Source organism: Coccinella septempunctata, chromosome 5 (genome assembly GCF_907165205.1).
Source record: "Coccinella septempunctata chromosome 5, icCocSept1.1, whole genome shotgun sequence".
In the NCBI taxonomy this organism is placed as follows: Eukaryota; Metazoa; Arthropoda; class Insecta; order Coleoptera; family Coccinellidae; genus Coccinella; species Coccinella septempunctata.
In genome coordinates this window covers 10,629,732-10,651,751 of record NC_058193.1, presented here as the reverse complement: position 1 = coordinate 10,651,751, position 22,020 = coordinate 10,629,732, and the positions used below count along the sequence as shown (strand labels likewise).

Below are 22,020 nucleotides of genomic sequence, written 5' to 3'. Positions count from 1 at the left end.
CCTTATTCTTTTTAGGGTTTTCACTCCCAATCTCTGAAACAAAAATTTACGTAGGAGCAAATCGTTTATTTCATTTTTTAGTTGATTTTGTTTCAGAGATTGGGAGTGAAAACCCAAAAAGATTAAGGAAATGCAGAATCCTCCCAGAATAAATTTCAATCGATATCTAAACTCGAGTCTAAACTATATATAACCAAATTGACTCTCATAACAACGATTCAAAAACAGGTAGAATACAGATGCCTGAAACTCTACAATTCCCTACAGCAAAGTTGGTAAAATGGTAAAGGTAAAAAGTGTTTTCTTTGACCTCAAAAATCTTATGTTGAAATATTTTTAAAAGTCAAAGACTCAAACTGTATAGATTCCTAAAGAATTTAGAACCATATGGTTTATTGGCTCATATTCGATGAAAATATCCTCAAAAATATCTGAATCATTAACATTATTTCAACTCATTTTATGTTGTACATTTCATTTAGACTTGAAATAAAGGATAATTATTATTATTCGACGAAAGTGGTTTAACGCCGAAAGGCCATGAAAGAGATCAAAATAAATCGGACTGGCAGAAATCTACAATTTCAGTCAGAGACAATGACTATGACAAAAAGTAAGTTTGAAATATGAGAAAATTTTCATTCAATTCTTTCATAATCTTAAAGTGGTTATATTCGTCAGAGAATATATAGAAGAATATATAAAATATATGGAATAATTGTGTTCATCAAACATGCAAGTGTTTCTCTTATATCAATTTAAACTCGTCATACTGAATGAATTAATAATGCTTCAGTTCAAATTTCCCGAAATTTTGTCAGGCACTACTTTCCGAAAAAATGAGAGAGACGGAGAATTGAAATAGGGGTAACTTGGAGCAGGTAGAGTTGATGGTTGGTTTCCCTTGTCTGACCGAATCGTTCTTTCTTGCAACGTTGCTAATATTAAGTCGTTCGAAATCTTTAATCTCCACTAATCGCGTCGTAGGTGGAGCGAAAACGGATCGAAGCGAAAAAATTGCTTACAGAATACCGTCGTTATCGATTGCTCGCTCGCTTAGCTTCGATTCGCTGTCGCTCGTTATTGCTTTCGAAACGAATCTTACTAATCCCACCCAAGTATAAAATGGAGAACGTGCCGATATCGATGGTGATTCGTTCTTGTTTGAGCTCAAACAAGAGCGAAACCGGTCTATAACTACTCACAATAGGTCCTTTCGTTTGCATAAAAAGTGTAGCACTTTTCTACATTCGATTTGATTTACACCAGTGTAGAAGTAGTGTAATTTATCTACACATAGTCAAAAGGAGATGTAGATAATCTACATCTCCTTTACACTGGTGTAAATTCAATCAGCAAACGAATAATAAAATCGAGTGTAGAAAAGAACTACACTTTTTATGCAAACGAAAGGACCTATGAAAACTAAAATAAAGTGAAATTTCTCTACTTATATTTGGAACGCACCTTCCTGTAGTTCTTCGTCTATCGTTCGATAATGGAAACCTCCTCACATATTTCCTTATCTGTGATGATCTCGATGATGATCTCCTGAACTTTCCTACTCCTTCAGAATATCTTCTTAATCCATCAGAACTCAAAGCAGTGCTAGTTGCTGAGGTACAAGATTTATCACTGGAATCTTCCTCATGTTCTGGAATTGCTTCGGAATCTCTTCTGGAGCTCAGATCTGAAGACCACAAACTTGTAACACTTGCTCGGGATTCAATAGATTTTTGTCCAACTATATCGTATCTGCGGGATGATGTGGAAAATGAGGAAATGCTGGTTACTGAGGGTCTCGATTCATTTCCAACATCTACAGAACTATCTCTAGAGAATACCGAGTACCTGCTTTTACTTTCGTTCGAAATTCGGGTGAAAGAACTCATTTCGCTCAGAAACTCGCGATCTGGAGAAGAAGCGGCGGAATTTTCTTCTCCCCCTGCTGTCCCATTCCTATCTCTATCAGGAGAATGTGTTGTTGCAGAAGGTTCAGGGAAAAGACTTGGTGGTGCTTCTGGAATTGGTGGGGAAGGTGAAAGGTTAACCATATGATTTCTTAAACCACGAATAAGGGACCATAAAAAAAAGAGAATTGTGAGCATTATTCAGTCTACTATATAAGAAGTACGGTCTACATTTTGGAGTATTTTACTTAATATTGAAACACTTCGAAAGCTTTTTCACTAATGGCGCAGCTTAGATTAAATTAAATTCTACCTATAAATAGGTAACCTCGTACTGCACACTTAGGTTTGATTTGATCGGCCATCTACAATATTTATGAAATATTATATGTACCCAAATCTGTACAAATATCAATTATCTCTCAGTATAATTGGTATTATGATATTTTTTAATTCAAAAGATTTAAAATTCATCCTCAAGAAATGAAAATGCTATCAAAAATTCAATATCTTCGAAAAATGACATATAAAATCACTTCATTAATTTCACAGGAGATTTAGGCCTTGTTATTTTGTTGTTCCCATCCCACGAATACAATTCAATTTAACTTCCGTGACAGGAATTCACTGAGTCAATTCCTGTATGGCATTTACAACCAAAGAAAGCAATGATTCAACTATCAAGTTGCTTACTGTTTGATCTAAAAGTCCCACATATTTAAAATTTCACATTATTTACAACCACATGAATGTACCTTCACAAGTCTATCATAAAATTAGAAAATTCTGCATTTTGGAAAGAAAGGATATAACTTTGAAGTAAAGGGTAAAAGGAATCATGGAAGGAAGTTTTGGTGTATTGGTAATTATTTACTAGATGTCACTAGGTGTCGGATCAAATTATTATTATTGTAGAATCACATGATTTTATAGGATTTGATCCACTTTCAGAAGTAAACACTACCGGTTAGTTCACATTTTATTACCTTTGACACTAAATGCCCCAGTATCTAAGCTTAGAGTTTGTTCATTCTCTGAGGAAGTTCATCGTTCCTGACGGTCATTCACTTGCGGTAAGTTGCACGTTGGAAATAGCTGACAAGAAAGGAACCTGCGCATGAAAAGGAAATAAACCGGCGTTTCCCACTGCTTCTATTGTTAACGTCGATCAATTGCTATAATTGACAATCGTTGTAACTGAACGAACACGTTTTTTAGCATCACCAGGAACACTGAACGCTTTACGGACCTCGATAGTATTGAACTACGTAGCGAATGTAAAACTAACATGCTGTGATTGTGGAATCAGCGGCCATGACTGAGGATAGCACTTGCGCGACAGGAGAATCGAAACAGAAGGCCCCTCAATTTTACTGAATTTAATTTTTCTGTCGGAGTCGTTTCGTTATATTAGGTCCGAGACAAGAACCAGGAAAAAGTGCAATTTGTTCTACTGGGGCCATACTTTACATCCAATTTGCGTTTCCTGGTCGATCTTATCCGCCTTTAGGTTTGGTGGGATGGAAATAAGATAAATTATTCATCTTTTTCGTGTTTCTGGAATCGAATATATTTTTCAGCTTTTCATTGGAGATAAAATGAGAGTCGCAGAATGAGTCTCTTATTTATAACTTTTTGAGATATATGACGCTTTCAATCATTCAGAGATATGTTAGAAATGATTTTATGGGTAATATTTTGCAGTTATATTGTACGAAGTTAATTCAAGGTCAGATATTCTCTATCAGTGTTCTTCAGTGAAAGAGGTAGAGAGTAAGTAGTAGAGTTTGAATCAGAAGCCAAAGTGCATTTCAAGTAGGGGTTTGACAAATTGAGGTTGGAAAGACAGTTTTCAAGATTTTCGTATGTTAATAATGTTTCTACTCTTCTAATTCAGATATGAGGAACCTATACGCTGTCTTGAGAAATTCAGTGCATTAATAATGAGTGGAGAAAATTTGAGGCTTTTTCATTGGAATGGATTTGAAAGTATCTCATAGGTGACAGAGGTCGAAAGATTCATTCGCTATCTCATTTCATAAATTGAATGTGATGCATAATTTGCTAATCTGTAGAATTGTCCTGTTAAATTTTATGGGAAATCAGTTTAAAAGACAGACACAGACAGAATTTAGAATTTCATAAATTGAATGTGATGCATAACTTGCTACTTGTTAATATGTAGAATTGTCTTGTTAAATTTTATGGGAAATCAGTTCAGAAGACAAGAACAAAGACAGAATTTAGGAAATGGGTCATGGAGAAGAGAAGAAATGAATGCTTCTGGGAGGCAACGTATGAGTGAGGATAGGAGCACAAATTATTCCAATAATATGAAGGAGCTGGCCGCGTGAAGTTGGCGAAAAGTTGGTAGAACAAATTCTGAAACTAAGCTCAATATTTAGTACTCAATTTGTTCTAATTTGTTCCGTATGAAACTTTTCAAGCACCCTTATAGTTTTTGAGTAGGGGAGAAGGGGGTACCTTTCAACGGGGGCACCTTTGAACAATTGCCATAATTTTTTTATCTTGGAAATATCTTACATAATTTCAACTTGGCATCGTTCTTCGAGAAGTACTAAACATCTCGTTTCGAACCTCAGTCCGTCGATAGCTAGGATATCACGCGCATGCGTTGTTTTGTGACTATCTTCTCTAAAACTGAACGAGTGGAGTTTGGTGAATTATTCAGAAATTTCAGAAAATACATTGGGTGTAAGGATTTTTTAAATCAAAATATATATTCAGAAGAACAGGAAAAGTGCTTTTTCAAAAGTAATAAAACCGATTTTTTTGCAGTCCTGCTTGTAAAAAATTTCATTGTTTGGGGCAGATTTGAACAGCACATTTTAACACGATGTTCATAGGTGCCCCACTAAAATAGTTCCGGATGAAATTGAACAACAACTGCCTAAGCCTGAAGTAATTTAGAATATTTAATTCTAGAATCTTCACAAAATGGTCAGAAATTATATAAAGAGGGGAACAAAACCAGAATTTCTCGAGGACGATATGCAGAGGGCCATGCATAGTGTACAACGGGCAGGATAGTCGTTAAGAAAGGCCTCTCAAGTTTATTCAGTTACACACACGGCTCTGTTTTAAAAATTAAAGAAATTGCGTAGCGAACAACAAAATTAAGTAGAGGCTGAAATATTTTCATCGAAGCATAGCTTTTGGCAGGTGTTCAGTAATGAACAAAAAAAACTGCTCGTCAAATATTCATTGGCATGCGCTTGTATGAACTATGAAAAAAGATTTTGATGTTGTGGAATCGGAAAAAATCAATACAAAGTTGACACCAACTAAAAAAATTATTAAAAATAGAGTGATACATTGTCCATCCGTGTTGATTCTGACGATCTTATGTCTGAACAACATACAGACAGTGATCTGGATGATGAAGTTGAATACCAATACGAAGAAAACTGAAAACATTACGTTGGTTTGATAAAACAAAAAAATAAAGATGGCATCTTAGAAATACAGTTCTTAAGAAAAAAAGGGCTGAAATTTCAGTTTCCCCCTGTAGATGATGTCAGCAATGTGGAGTTTGAGGACGTAGTTCGGAAACTACAACGTCCTGTTACTGCCCCAGGTACTGGAAGAACTTCATCTCCGCTATATTTTCATTTCAATTATATCCGATATAACATACGCTAGTTACTTTTCGACCCAAATCGGTTTTGTGAATTATTCGACTGAATAAAATTTCTTTTTCATCATATTATTCACTTTGTTCAAACCTGCCCCTCGTCAAGTTCAAATGTGCCCCGTGGAGGGGCACATTTGAACATTTGATGTCACTCGAACTTTTCAATCATAACACTCTCTCTGGATAATAATTTTTTTTTGTTGAAAATGGACCACAATATATAGTGGAAGCATAAAGTGAAATCAAATTTTGCGTTATTGCAATAAAACAACTAGGAGAGTCTTTCATTGAAATTTTGTTGAATGGTGCCCCCTTCTCCCCTAATTCGCATTTCTATGATTTGGAGCTGACTTCACACTCAGCACCAACATTTTTCAGTTTCGAAAAAATTTTAATGCCAATATTTAGTACCCAATTTGTTCTAATTTGTTCTGTTGAAATTATTCCAATATCTCAATTAGATATTTTTTTATTCGCATTCAAATGTTTTAGTGCCCAGTTCACACTCAGCACCAATACTTTCTGCTTTCGAAAAAATTTCAATGCCAATATTTAGTACCGAATTTGTTCCGTTGAAATGACTTCATTATCAGTTTTGGTTTTCGAGTAATTCACTATTGTTTTTGATGAAGCGTGAAGTTAGCGAAAAAGTTTAAAATTTTTGACTTTTTTTTAAGCCATTATTTTGTGTCTAATTTGTTCCGTTGCAATGAGTTCGATATCATAAGTAATTTTTGACTTATTAACGATTTCCTCTGTTTCACAAAGTTCGCCATCTATGAAACCCAATGTGTACTTAACAAGCTTCCTTTGATACACTGATGGCCGATGGGAGGGGCTCCTCGAAGGCGAGGGCAATGTGGTAAATCAGATATGTCAAGATTACGTCTGTTTTTATTCAACACTTCGCAGGTGGCCATCTTATTCCATTTTTATGACAGAAACGGTGGAAATGTAGCAAGGCGTTAGGGGCACATAATATTTTGAAAATATTTTTCGCTGTATTTCCACTTCAAAAACGAAATTTTTTTCACTTCGAAACCGAAACACAGGCTACATGCACAAGGTGTTCTATGATAATTTCTTGATATAGGTATATACCTAGACGGATTAATGAAAGGTTTTGGTTCCGTAATAATTTGTTTCTTTTTTAATTAATACTAAAATTCATTTATAAAGTATAGGTACAGGTTATTCTTTGATATTCTTCAACTCTCCTTCTATGAAGAGATCATAACGATATCAGAATCTTATACCGTCTCAATATTTGAAAATAAAAACGTATGTCACTCTCCCAATGAATGCTTGATCTCATGGAGAGAATACTAATATGATATTAAATTAAATTAATAAAATCGATATGGAATATTTTGGTTGGATAATCTTCTCCAATTATGAGGAAAAAACAGATTCCTCATATTCAAGAAGATTATGTATATTTGCATACAACTCCCACATTGAAGTTTTTTTGGGGGAATGGGAAAACCAGTGTTGTTTTATGGTTGTTTGCTCGAAAATTTAGTCGGTTTCAGTATCTAGGGTGGGTTCTCCGAGAATTCTGGGGGGCCCTATACCTGTCTAGGCCTATGAATCCGAAATTCCTTCGAAACATTTATATAATGTTAAGGCTAGTTGATGAATTATATTAATTACAATATTCATTTGAAAACATGTTGCGAAATCTAAATCCTCTCTTGAGTAGGTACTTCAATATATCAAATAACTGAAATCGTCACGAAACAGCCTATATATTATAGGATATGAGGATTTTTGCCGTTGACATGACAAATTCCTATAACAAAACTAGAAGAACATCAAAAAATACTGGGAATAGGTACATAAACATAATTTTCCTTGTCCATTGTCTCCTCACGAGCACCTTTTGCAGGGTTACTAGAAGAAAACGGATGACACAATCTCGAGCTCTTAATTTATATCTGAAAACTGAACCTCCTTATTATTTCTAGCTTTCGAGTTAAAAACAAAAATTGAGAAATTTCCATTTTCAATAATGCTGCATCAGTGGCGGATTTACCATAGAGGCTGAGTAGGCTGCAGCCTAGGTGGCAGATTTGGGGACAATTTTGTTTGCACTAATTATAGAAACTGAAATACTTGTATTTCATAGAGTATTTCATAGATATTTTAATATCTATCTACATCTGATTTTCCCTAATTAAAAAAAAAAAAAAACTGACCAAGTAGTGCATCATTACTATTTTCCTGTTTCACTCTTATTTCGGCCGCTTTGGACTCTATACTGAAACTTCGCGAGGGTGAAAAATTTTGGTGGAACCATATTCTGAATCGTTGGGATGTGTTTCTTCGGTTCCTACGAAAACACAATTCAAGAAATGTTTGTCCAGAAGTTCGTATCTACGGCTCTATTTACAAGGTGGGCAAAATTCGTTGTCTACTGAGGGGATCCCGAGAACTATCGCAGCTAGAAGAAGACGGATGACACATTCTCGAGTTCTTTTTTCAGTACTAATCCAAATCTGAAAACAGAACCGGCTTACAGGGCCGGATTAAGACCACTTGGCGCCAGGGGCACAAGATATTTTTTCGCCCCCCACATATTACAATAATGATCATTCAATAAAAAAGGAACCTCTAGAGATATTTTTATAATGAAGTTTTTTCATCGAAAAGTAAACGCTAGCAAAAATTATGAAGAACATATGATACAGGTAGTTGGAAAAAAAAGTGAATTGAAAACAACTAAGGTGTTTTCAATTCACCTTTTTATTTGAACTAGGTTTCGCTGAGTCAAAAATTAAGAGTAAACCAATGTTAAGAATGCATTAGACAGTTCAATATTCGAAAAAAAAATCCTGAAAAATTTAAATTTTTTCATACAGCCGTTTTCCTTGTGTTTTGACGAGACTGAATTTCTGAAAAAAAATCGCGATTTTATTTTTTATTCTTCATAATATCGGAAAAATTGAATTTTTTCTCTACTTTTCAGCATTTGAGATTACGGAATGCAAATACATATTCTCAAAATTTCTGCAGCTCTACCTATTTCCTCCCAAGCATCAAAATCAAAATGTTTTCTATTAAATCTTCGTTTATGGTATACTATATGACTCATTGTTTCAAAATAAAATTCTATCAAACTCTCTCGTTCTGACTAGGTCATTTCAACTTGTTTGTCAGTCGTACTCACTACGAACATTCAAAATATACGTCCACAGACAAAGTGTTATTTCCTTTGAGCCTGCGTTTAAAATTGACAACTATCGGATCGGATCAGTTCGCAATACGTCCACACCATCGAGATAGAAAAGAGCAAAGATTATAGAGTTAGGAAGATAGGAAACCAAGCGTATACACTTGCGTTAGCGCCACCTGGTGGTTCAATTGTGCTACTAAGATGCTAAGAATGGTTAAAATATTTATTCGACGGCCATTTGGAGAAACATAATTTGACTTTTGTAAGATTTGAAGAAACATGGCCGTTTTGTTTTTATTGATTCTATTTCCGCTCGTCGTTTATTTAGCTCATTCTAGTCGTTTTTTGTGTATTTTCTTAGTGAAAACTTCAAAATCAAAGAAAAATATCTTTGCTCAAAATTTCGTATGGAAACTATTGTATGGTGAGGAACTGTGGAAACTGTAGTACAAAAGATTCTCCGAATATAAGTTTTTTGAATTTACCATAAAAATGAGAACGTAAGTATTGAAACTCGTACAATGTGACTCTGATATTGATTGATTTTTATTTTCAGTACTCTGAAGTGAATAGGATTGTCAGTATGTCAAGACATTGACTTGGTGAACTGCAGTAAAAAAGTTTCTCCTGGAATACGTAGAGTCATTATAGATTCTTTGAGGTTGCATCTCCCAAATACTGAGCAGAAAAAAGAAACTTGTTCTCTGATGTTCAATGAAATTAGTCTATGTGAAGTGTTGCACTTTAACGATCACCACGTTGTCTATGAGTAAGTGGTGGGACAAGCTGAGGATGGTATAAAAGAGTAAGTCCAAAACTTCAAGTGAAAAATACAGAGCAGTACAAAGTACTTGAGAAACCAACAGGTCGAATTTTGGAATAATTTTTAACTTTAAGTCTGATTTTCTCAAAACCAAATAAAATGCACTCGTACTCCTAGGCTATTCCACACTCTCACACTAAAATTTTATACATTGGAATAGATACATGTATTTCAATTTATCACTGAATTTTATGATTTATAGCTGGATATATGTATTATTATGTTGATATGCAATTCATGTTATTAGTGAAGTTATTTGAATTTTAGAGATGACTTGTTATTCTCACATATCTTTACCGACATACAGGTTACACCTATGTAGATTTGTTTTTAATTGTGGTTCTGAAAATTCTGTAACTAATATGTAAAAGAATTCTTGAAATATGTTGTATCGAATATTTGTTCATATCAATTTCTGATAAAAATTGTACAAATTCAACTGATTCTATTAATTGGAAAAAAATGTATTGTGTAGAAATAACACCTTTGATATATAACATTTCACCATGTTCTGTAGTGTCCTATATTCAGAGCTCAATTATTTGTGTACAGGGTGTTTTCAAAGGTGAAGTATTTTCAACAATTGTACCTTCCGTTAAAAAAAAAGCCTGACCTTTGAATACACCATGTACAATCTTCAATTTCGTCAAATTTTTCTATATATTTCAAATAAAAAGTATAGCAAATCTAACACAGTATTTCATTAATATTAATTGATTCACAACAATGTGTAGATGAAAAAAACATCTTGATCACAAAACAAAGGCCTATTTTTGTTTTGTCGCTCAGGATGTTTTTTCTGGTTTTGACCAAGTCTATACTCGAATTCAGTAAAAGGAATAGAATTCAAATTTCGCGCCCTTTCTTTAAGGATATGATTTGAATTTCGCGCCATTCATTTATGCAACAGAAAACTGTTATTCAACAGTTTGAGAGCACGATTTCAGCGCCACCTGATTGTCAATTGTGTGCAACACAGGCCAAAACGTACACGCTTTTTAGTACTAACGATATGAGGCTGTTTCCTATCTTCCTAACTCTATAATCTTTGGAAAAGAGGAGACGCTATGAGATTCAATAGTGCTAGAAAAAAACGGTGTGGCTAAGTCTGGGACCAATATGGCGGATAGGACAGAGTCGGATTAAGTAAACTTTCAATGAGATGTATAGGTATATTCTTGAAAGTGAGCACCCAAACAAAGTTTTTGACTCGGTTTTTGAGAAATCTGAATAAAATTTGACAATATTTACTAGTATTATACCCAGATGAACAAGGGAAACAATATAGATTTGTGAAAGTAAATGATTTATTGGCCTTTAAACAAAATAATTTTATTATTATAGTCCCTCATACTAATTTTTTCATTTCGCTTTCTTTTCATTAAATATGTCATTCTTACATAATTATTTATAAACAACGCTTTTAATTAATAAATATCTGTGACTATCAAGTACAGATTGGTTTAAACTATGTACAACTAAATCTAAGCATACATTTGTATTGATGAATTCTCTGAGTATTCTATTAGTCAAAACATCAAGTAAGATGTCCAAACCAGCAGAGGAAATACACTAACAAAGCTACGGAATATTTGATTCCGTCTGTGAAGTTTGTGTAGGTTCTATATTTGTTATCGGAATTTTAATTCGTTAAAATTTTCAAAGTTGGTGTTCATCCTAAGTGTCCAGAGGATTTTTTCTTCTCGTTAGTACTGCAGAAAACAACAGGTGTGCTTATTTTTCGTATCTCTTTTCTGATTTTTCTCATAGCGTATAAAACATTCGGCTTTATACCATAGTTTTATATTAGACTATTCCAGTGAAGATTTCTGAATATTTTATTATTTTCAAATTGTTTGATATTTTGAGATTTTTGAGTATAAAACCATGTCGGAAACCTCAGATAATGAGGGTTCCTACATGGAAGCGACCGATGCTGAAGAATTCAGCGAAGGCGAACACGAGGAGCTTGTAAGGCTCAAAGAAGAGAATGGGCAGTTGAAGGCTCAAATAAATAAACTGACTGAAACCGTGTCTCAGTTGGTCGGGGAGATACGCCTCTTGAGAGAGGAAGTTAACAAGAATAAAGCCCCTCAATCTCCTAGTTTTGCTGAAATTTCAAAACAGATTACGGCACAGAAATCCCCCACATTTGCAGAAATTGCAAAGCCGGTAGCGGTCCCCAAAAATTCCTCCAAACATGAAGTAGCTCCAGAACCGGAAAAGAAGAAAAATTTTGCAACTCAAGTTGCTAAAACCCAGAACGCGCCCCCAACTAAACGCGCGCGAAAAGAAAGCTCCTCTTCTGATGAGGAGACTGTCAAGAAGGCAACGGAAGTGCCTAAAAGAGATAAAATTCCACCCATCACGATGATGGGCACCTCAGATTGGGTAGAGATATCTAAAGCTCTCTACACAAAAAGGATAAATTACAACCGTGCAACTACAGTTAAAGACGGTATGAAAATCATCGCGTCAACCGTAGATGATTTTAGAAAAATCACTTCATTCTTCGAGCAGCATGGTAAAGAATTTTTTACCTACCAAATGGAAGAGGAGAAGAAGATATATGCCGTTATTAGGCATTTACCAATCGACGCTGATATTGCGTTGATTAAGGACGACCTGATATTCCAGGGAATATCAGACGCTGAGGTGTCCAGAATGACATCGAACAAGACAAAGAAGCCAATACCTCTCTACCTGATTAAAACCCAGAAAAAGGAAATCTTCGAAGTGAAGCGACTCTACAACCTCTGTATTGTGGTTGAACATAAAAAGAGGCCTGAAAGTCCAAGCCAGTGCTTTAGGTGCCAAAGGTACGGACATGCACAAAACAAATGCTCCTTCCCGTGGAGATGCGTGAAGTGCTCAGAAAGTCATAGCAGCAATGACTGCACACTCACCAGAAAAGGTGAAGAGAGAAATGCCACATGCGTCTTATGTGGAGAAGAGGGCCATCCAGCTAGCTACAAAGGATGTAGCGAGTTCAAGTTGGTGACCAGAAAGAAAAATTCCCGAAAATCAGTTGAACAGAAAAAGAAGGTAACAAAAACAACAACTTCTGAACAAAAAATTCAGGAAGTAGCGGAGACCCACCCTACAGAGCAGAAAAAGAAGAGAGAAACTCCAAAACCCGTCCAGAAAAAAGAAGGACAGAAAAAACTTACAATGAAACAGGCTGTGAACAGTCAACAGCAGAAGAAAAAGATATCTGAATCAGCCGATGATTTAGATATCTTCACGGAAAAAACTTTCAACAAGATAATGTTGAAAATTGAGAGGGAAATGGAGAAAAAACTCCAAGCATTATTCAGTAAACTGAATTAATGGACCTTACGGATATTAGGAAGAAATCCCTCAAGATAATCTCGTGGAACATAAACTGAATCAACACTCGGAAAGCCGAGATAGAACAAATAATATCAGAAAGACAACCTGATATTATAGCCCTACAGGAAACAAGAATAAACCGGAACAGAAGACTGAATTTCATGAATTATGAAACATATAGATGTGACAGAATTACAAACACCGGAGGAGGAGTAGCAATATTGGTGAGAACAGATCTGAAACACTACTTTAAAAGTAGATCCGACGAAACACAAGGAAAAACAGAAAAAGTGACGATTGTTGCCGAATTAAATCGGCAAAGAGTCGAAATAACCTCGGCGTATAAGCCACCACAAAACAATCTATTGAAAGAAGAGATAAACAACATGTTGGAAGGATCAAACCCGAAAATCTCCATCGGAGATTTCAACTGTAAATCCCCATTATGGAATAGCATAACAGAGAAAAGAAATGGCAAAAAACTCAAGGATTTCGCCGAAAAACAAAATGCCATAGTTATTGGACCAGAGCTACCGACATATCTTGCTTTTGGAAGAGGAATACCAGATGTAATAGATATCGCGATATTGAAAAATATAACGTGGAATTGACAATTGGAGAAGAACCAAGAGAAAAACTGCTGGAAATAAGAGAATATACCAATTGGACTAAATACAGCCATTTAATACAATCGGAAATAACAGAAATTCCAACAATAAGCACTCCAGACGATCTGGAATGTGCGGTTGATAAACTGGAAGAGATTATATTGAAAGCTTACGAAAAAAGCACGAGAAGAGTGAAGAGACCAGCACCAACTCATCCGCATGGCGATACGCCTAAAGAAGTAAAAGATCTTATACAAGAAAACCGAAGACTTAGAAGAATATATAGGATGAACAAAAATGATCTAAATACAAGGAACCTCAACCGACATAGCCAAGTTCTGAAAAATGCCCTGAAAGATCTAAGAACAAGCAGATGGAACAAAAGGGTTCAAGAACTGAATACAATCGATCATTCTGCATGGAGAATGCAAAAAAGCCTACGAGGAGAAAAGACTAAAATTCCACCCCTACACGGAGAAAGGGGAATGGCTTATACCAATACTGATAAGGCAGATGCATTGGCGGACTCGATCGAACGAGAATAGAGAATAAATTAGAGGATAGACGACGATAATGAAGATTTGGAAGAACTGGTTGAAGAAAATGATGAAGAAATGGATGAATTACCGGCGACTGCTGAAATAGACAAGCCAACATCGCCAAATGAAATCAGGGAAATAATTAGAAGTTTGAAGAAGAGGAAAGCTCCCGGAAGCGATAAAATAACGAATGTTATGTTAAAGAAATTACCTAGAAAAGGTATAGCCGCTCTAACAAATATCGCGAATGGAATTATGGGGACAGAACACTACCCAGAAAAATGGAAAACAGCAGAAGTCATAGTATTCAATAAACCATTCAAAGAGAAGAAGTTTCCACAAAACTACAGACCGATAAGTCCACTGTCGGCGTTAGGAAAAGTAGTAGAAAGAATGATCGCCACGAGGCTAAATGAGGAAACCGAAAATCTGGAACTAATACCACCACAACAGTTCGGATTCAGAAGAGAGCATTCAACAGAACAACAAATATTAAGGCTCACAGAGTACATAACAGAGGGATTCCAAAATAAACAAGCTACAGGTCTTATTTTACTAGACGTCGCCAGAGCATTCGACAGATTATGGCATGAAGGATTAATATATAAGATGAGATGTGCTGGATATTTGATCAAAATATGCAAGTTGATCAGGAATTATCTCAAAAATAGAAGATTTTACGTAAAAGTGGGAGGAGAATGCTCCTCAACAAGAGATATAGAGGCTGGAGTACCCCAAGGATCAGTACTTGGGCCACTTCTGTACAACATATACATCCACGATATTCCGAAAAATCCAAGAACCATGCTAACGTTATATGCTGACGACATAGGCATAGCAACTCGACACCGAAACCCTGAAATAATAGAACGAGTTCTACAAGAGTCGATTGACGAAACAAATGACTGGTGCATAAAGTGGAAAATCAAGCTCAATGGACAAAAGAGCCAAGCAATATTACTACAGAAGAGAAGACTGCGACCCACAACAAAACTGGATGTTGACGGCGAAGAAATCGACTGGAAAAATGAAAACAAATATTTAGGAATAACGCTTGACAAAGGCTTACCTGGAAAAATCATATCAAACAAGCAATCGACAAAACGAAAGCAGCGATGAATAGACTCTATCCTCTGATAGGAAGAAGAAGCCACATGTCGAAAGAGACAAAATTGAAGATAATCAAAGCCGTTGCTAGGCCTCAACTGACTTATGGATCAGTTGCCTGGGGTTTCGCGGCAAAGAGCCATATCAAAAGAATTCAGGCCACTGAAAACAAGCTGCTACGATGTGCAATAGATGCACCTTTGTTTGTCAGGAATAGACAGATTTATAAGGACCTGAAATGGGAAACCATAACGGAATTCATGAACAGAAAAGCAGAGAAATTATTCGAAACAGCGAAAAACCATCCGAATCAAGAACTCAGGAGACTAGTGGACTACGACCCAGAGGAAGACAAAAGGAGAATGCGAATTTACCGGAGGAGACCAAGAGATCAATTAAAAAGAGATTAAAATAACAACAGAAACTTATTGAAAATTTCAATAAAGTGTTAATCCAATAGAGGATAAACAGATAAATCCCAGCACGATAGTGTGCGAGAAGAAAACCGACCAAGAGATGAACGGTTTATAGGCAAATGCCCGGAACCAAAATTCAAGAAGCAGTAGGGTTTTTAGTGGGTCTCGAGCTCAGGAGAGTGAGAAACCCCACACTGTTCCCCCTCAGGAGATGAGGGTGGTTCATCTGTCTTGCAGATTTTCCCCCTGCTACACCAAAAGAAAAAAAAGCAGAGGAAATATAATTTTTCAATTCCTTCTCCGTCTGTGTGCAAATCCAAATAACTTGTTAGTTATTTTCTTTTCCTGGGAGAATTCTCTATAAGCGAGCTCATTTGATTTTAAATTCTTGGTGAATCGTCAGTTTTTTGTGGACTAGTTTCAGAAGTTGGTAGAGCAGATGTATTTACTACTGCGTCAATAATCTCCGTTTGTGGTGAAATCACAATATCAGAAAAAAATCCTATTTTTGGTGCTGTTAAAATAAAGTTAATCGAATATCAAATAAACAATTTTTTTTTCAGACGATAATAATATACATTACTATCAGATTATCAAGATAGAAATGAAAGAATTACGAATACGGATCTGTTTATTACTCATTCTCACCTATGAAATGTTATTCCTGTGATTTTCTTTTCATCTACCTCGTCTCTGCTGGAACAACTGCGTAGAGCACATGACACCATTTTATTGTCCAATATGAATCGGAAACATAAATGCAATTTTGTAAATGTGACCAGAATTGAACTCTAAAAAACGCAAAACTGACAGAAAATTCATGAATGTCAGAGTCTGGTACCAATATGGCGGATCTCATATCATTTTAGTCGAATGATGACTTCTCTCTATTATTCTATTTCGATAGTCCACACTGACAAACCGACGACGGAAGTCATAAAATTTTATGGAATTTTCATTGACGTTGAACGAACCGTTTTTCAGTGAGTACGCTCCTGAACATGATGAAAAATTCAAAATTATTCAATTAAAAAAAAAACGTCTCATATTTTTCAGACAAAAAAGTTGGTAGTTATGAAAGACAACATATTTTCAAAATATGTATCGCGAAATAATCCCTGCAACCAGGAAAGCGTGAAATGGGGGTCGAAATTCACTTGGGACATCAAAATTTTTTTAAGAATTTAATCAACAGTTGAATTGAGCTTTGTGCCTTTGTGCTTGCTCCACTTGGTCTAAGCACTCTTATTCCATCCACTTTTATCTTTGTACAATGAACACCCTCCAATGAAATATATTATGACGTAAATCGACAGTACTGTTAGAAATATAAAAACAGAAACAATAAAATAACATCACATTCCCGCCATTCACAAAAGCGTCTATTTCCATACCGCAAAAGTTCGTTTCCGATGCGTGCGCTTTCTATTCACCTTGTTTTGCTGACTAGTCACAAGTCAGTCAATATTCCGGAATGAATAGAATGCGCTGGAGCTCGGGCATCGAAGAGGCAACGGTTCGTTAGGAAAGTACACCGAAAGTACCTATATGACGACTGTTATCGATCGAAACCGTATGTTTCTATTATATGGAATCGGTTTTCTCGATTTCAGTGATTTCCGTATTTAGATGCTGTTACTAACAATGAATTCGCCCCCAATACTGAATTCGGCCAGGGCAATTGGCCTTTTTGCCATGGGGTTAATCCGGCCCTGCCGGCTTATCATTTCTAGATTTTGAGTTATAATCAAAAATTGGGATTTTGACGAATTCTAAAAGTTCTCATAGTTTTTTGTGTTTGAAGTTACATATCTGAAACTTACTTTCTTAGTAACTTTTATAGGTAGATTTTACTGACCGAATCTTTTTTACCGATTCAAAAATAAACAAATTCAATGAAAGTTTGCATTTAAAAAAACGAAAGTTTGCCTAATGTTTCGAAATGAAAAAATATTTGGTGCTCGTCAGTGGATTCTACGTCAAAAAGGGTCTGTAGAAGGTTCAAGATCTGTAACTTCAAAGACGAAAAAGTTATTAGAAATTTTCGAAATCGTCAAATTTCATTTTTTGCTAATAACTCGAAACAGTTTTCACCATTCTTTGTTTCTCTGAAAAAAAGCTCGAGAATGTGTCATCCGTTTTCTTCCACCTGCCATAGTTCTCGAGTTTTCCTCAGTAGACAAAGAATTTTGCCCACCCTGTATACACCAGCGCAGCGACTAATTGTTCGGGTGAGAGAAGCTTTTTTAGCTCGAAAAAGGTGAAAAGTTAGGTACCTAACAACCAAATTAAGCCAAGAAAAGCTGAACGCTTTGGCTCTTTTGTGTATAAAGTCATAACCTCGGTCATAACTAAACAAAATTTCGTATGAAGACATCGCAGAAAGATATTTTAACAGCGGGTTTCATATAACTTTGATCGTCCGATCAACGCTTGATTTCTAAAACGAAATCATTGAAACTTTTTCATTGCTGATATATTGAACAAGTAGCAATTGAGAATAATTTAATGGACGTATGAACATAATTTGATACGAGAATGGTATTTTGAATGATCATGACTGAATTATCGATTGAAAACAAATTGACGTCTTCTGTTGGTCAATCAAGCGTTGATTCCCTAATCAAGCTTTATGAAACCCGAGGTGAGACTTTTATGACTTACGTTCCTACTTTATTATCATCGTTAATTAGATTGTGGCCATATAATACATATAATAATATGAATAGTAGGGAAGGTCTTTCTTTTTTGTGCCTTTTTTGTGCTTAGTTACAGTCCCCTAAAAATGGCGCCCGAAAAGCAACTTTCACGTATTGAATCAACCAGATATTTTATACGGGCGGGAAGGCATTAAAAAATTTTTGGTTCTGTTCGTCTATGATAGAAAGGGGTAGAAAAATCCATCCTTGATCCTTGCTTCGCAAGAAACTTTTTCGATATTCATATCTTATAATAAAAAATTAATTTTGGATAACTTAATCCATTCTCAAGAAATTATCTCGAGATTTTTGTCACATATGCTCATCAAGATGATTGTGTACACAAACGCAGATATATTCGATATGCACTTTGTTTACGGTCTTTTTTTTTTCTTGAAAAACCGCGAATTTTCCCCAGAAACTACAGGAGACCTTATTTATCAAGAATGGATCATGCTATTCAAAATCAATCTTTTATTTTGAAATATGGATATGGAAAAACGATTCTTGCGGAACAATGTTTAGGGGTGGCTTTTTCTAGCACTTTCAACCATAGCGCCGAAAATTTCTACCCCGCATAAAATATCTGCGCTTGATTTCATTCTTGTCAGTTTTTCGATTCTCAAGTAAAAAATTAAAAACTGCTTTTCGGGCTGTAACTGAGCAGGGGGACTCAGAACAGAAAATCGCAAACTAAAGGTCCACCTTATTTTCTGACGAAGAATCACCCCCAACTCTTCCTATGGACCATGTTACCATGTATATATGGTTTGCATACTGAATGATAATAAATTTCTTCTTTTCGTTTGATATAGAATATATTCATTCTATTTTGAACTGTGTGCCCAACAAAAATGATTTAATTACGTTTACTGAATGTATATCACTGTGTGACTAATATCCATTAATATATCTATTACTTCACCTCATCAGAAGTCTATGACTAAATTTTATTTAATTCAGAAATGAACGATCTATTTCTTGTGAAATCTCAACTTAATCGATGCGTTGTTAAAATGATCTGGAAACTCGGGAACTGACACATCGATTCCCTAGGTCACAATAATTATGAGTAGTTTTTAGGACCAACGTGTACAAATCTCAAAGTTACATTTTCACTGACACAAAAATTTTCATTAATATTTTGAACTAAATAATTATAGTAAGGGCGAGGGTAAGGGCGGCAAAATTGAAATATGTAAATCCGTCACTGTGCTGCATAGGGAAAGTGATTCGACCATTGGTAATTCCGATCACAAAGTATTGAGTTCACGAAAAATAAATGCATATTCAACAGTCGCTATGGAAACACCTATGTAATTATTGTCTTATTATTCAATAGTGAAATAAAAAGCAGGAAAACTATCATATTTTTTCTCGTTTAGGTGAATAGTTACATATAATACATTTTTGAAATCAGCAAAAAATTTGCAACAAGATAGTTTACATTTAAAAAATCAGAAAGCCCGGTTATATCTCGATAATGACCGAATCTAAAAATGTAATACAATGGTATTGAAATTACTTCCTCATAAGAAAGTGCTAATGTCCAAATGATTTTCGAGTACGAGTTGAAAAAAGCGAGTAATTCAGCATTATTGCTGAAGCGAAAGAGCTTGAGAATGTGCAATCAGTTTTCTTCTAGCTGCGATAGTTCTCGAGATTCCCTCAATAGACAACGAATTTTGCCCACGAATTTCGTAGGTACATCCATTTATCAGGAAAGACTAGATGCTGACCATGGGTTTGGTCTCATTTGACCTCGTCAGGGCAAGGGCAACAAAACTCACACTTCGATGAAAATAGAACGAATTGGTGGACCCCTCAATCGATGTTAACCGTCGCTATAATGCCCGAATAAACACTAGCGTCACCTTAGAGAAAACTAGATCCAACTAAATTCTCTTATAATTATGAACCCGAATGAAGATGGCAGCTTTCATCTATGTGCTCCAACTCTTGTTTGCCGGAAAAAGTGTTTTCGCTGTCATCCTACCTATGGCGAGATAGAGAGCAGTGGAAGAGCTCGTGTTTACGCAGTAAATGCTGACTGAGAATAATGACTAAGCCTTCGAATTAAGGCGCTCAGAAATGAACGAAATTAATTCAGATACATAATTTATCCATTGATATCAAAAACAACAATTCTATTCATTGAGATAGGAGTTGTGTTGCTCTGACGAGAATAAAACTGAAACAATGGTCAGCATCTACTCTTCCTCGATGGAATGGTCCATCTGTTGATACTCAGAGTGATGATAGTTCTCTAGTACGATGTAGATCGTAACATTTGTTGATTTTTACTTATTATTATACAGGGTGTCCCGGATAAGATGGGATACATTTTAATTATGAGATAGAGGGTCGAGGGTCACGAAAAACTCCCTTATGTAGTGTTTATGAGTTCTAGATTCTGATTTACAGGGTGTTTTTCAAATTTGAATGGAAATTAAAACTACTCTTTCTCCTGAAAGGAATCACCGATTTATCCGAAATTTGGAATGAAGATAACTTGTATGAGGTTCCAGAAAACTGCAATCAAATATCATTCGATTTGCAGGACCGTATCATATAAATTTAGACAGTCCTTAAAAGTTCCCGAAATCACCCTGTGAAATGAATTTCATGATTTCTTCCATATCTTCGTAAACTGCAAAATTGATTCATTGAATGAATGAACACCTTAGAGGCGGAAATCCAGTTGATGAAATCTAACTCCGAGAAGTTAAATAATGACTCATACGACAAATCCCGTAAAGAAATGGAACAAAAAGTGGATAACATCGAACAGAAACTAAAAAACAATAATATCCGTCTTATCGGAATACAGGAGTCCCCTGGAGAAGATGTATTAACCCAGGTCAAGAATATCATTGATAAGAAATTAAATCTTACTGTTTCTGATGGAATCGCATATGCTCACAGGGTTGGCAAGAAGAATGGGGAAAAACCTCGTCACATTGTTGTTTCTTTCAAGGAGAATAAATTCAAAAATGCTGTATATGCAAAGAAGAAACAACTGAAGGGCTCATCCATCGTAATTAAGGAGGACCTGTCTCATGGAAGATGGAAATTGGTTCAGGATTCATCGGTGATATATGGTGTAAAAAATGTATGGACTTTCAATGGTGCTGTTTTCTGCAAGTCTGGCGATAACATTAAAAAACTTATATCCGGTGTTTGATTCATTGTGCTTGACTCGTTTTTTGTTTTGTTTCGCCGGTGTGTCTCTGAGCGCTTTTCGCACTGAAGCAATTTCGTAGAATTTTATGTTTACTTTGGGACATATAAATGTGCAATCTTTAATACCTAAACTTGATAAGTTGAAGGTTTTCAATGAGCGAAATGAATTTGATATTCTTGCTTTGTCGGAGACTTGGTTGAATGGTTCCGTTGATTCTTGCAATATAATGATTGATAATTATAAGGTCGTTAGACGAGACAGAAACACTGGAAAGAAAGGTGGCGGAGTCTTATTTTATGTTAACGATGGGCTTAAGTTCGAGATTATTGATGTACCAAATTTTTCAAACATAGAGCAGTTGTTTATCAAGGTAAAATATAAGGGAATTTCATTTGTAGTTGGTGTATTGTATAAACCACCGGATGTATCATATAAACTTTTCAGTGATTCATTGGAATCTAGCTTGAATTATGTGTTACTGTTGTGTGGGAGTGTAATATGTGTCGGTGATGTTAATATTAACTTTCTTGATGAAAAATCACCTTCAGTCAAATACTTCAACTCGATGCTT

The 22,020-nt window shown here is 35.5% G+C and overlaps 2 protein-coding genes across 2 annotated transcripts in view; both read right to left on the bottom strand.

Moving 5' to 3' along the window:
• The window catches only part of LOC123313577 (cAMP-specific 3',5'-cyclic phosphodiesterase, isoforms N/G-like), a 411,318-nt gene extending 408,372 nt beyond the window's left edge, over nucleotides 1-2,946 (bottom strand). Inside the window, exons 1-2 of the mRNA XM_044898521.1 lie at nucleotides 2,897-2,946; nucleotides 1,468-2,020 (exon numbers count right to left, since the gene is read on the bottom strand). Coding sequence (XP_044754456.1) covers nucleotides 1,468-1,892 — 425 coding nt within the window. The 5' untranslated portion in view covers nucleotides 1,893-2,020; nucleotides 2,897-2,946. The remainder of the gene's footprint in view (nucleotides 1-1,467; nucleotides 2,021-2,896) is intronic.
• A 3,821-nt stretch (nucleotides 2,947-6,767) lies between these two features.
• Nucleotides 6,768-22,020, bottom strand: part of LOC123313567 — a 220,191-nt gene continuing 204,938 nt past the window's right edge. Inside the window, exon 4 of the mRNA XM_044898508.1 lies at nucleotides 6,768-7,502. Coding sequence (XP_044754443.1) covers nucleotides 7,358-7,502 — 145 coding nt within the window. The 3' untranslated portion in view covers nucleotides 6,768-7,357. The remainder of the gene's footprint in view (nucleotides 7,503-22,020) is intronic.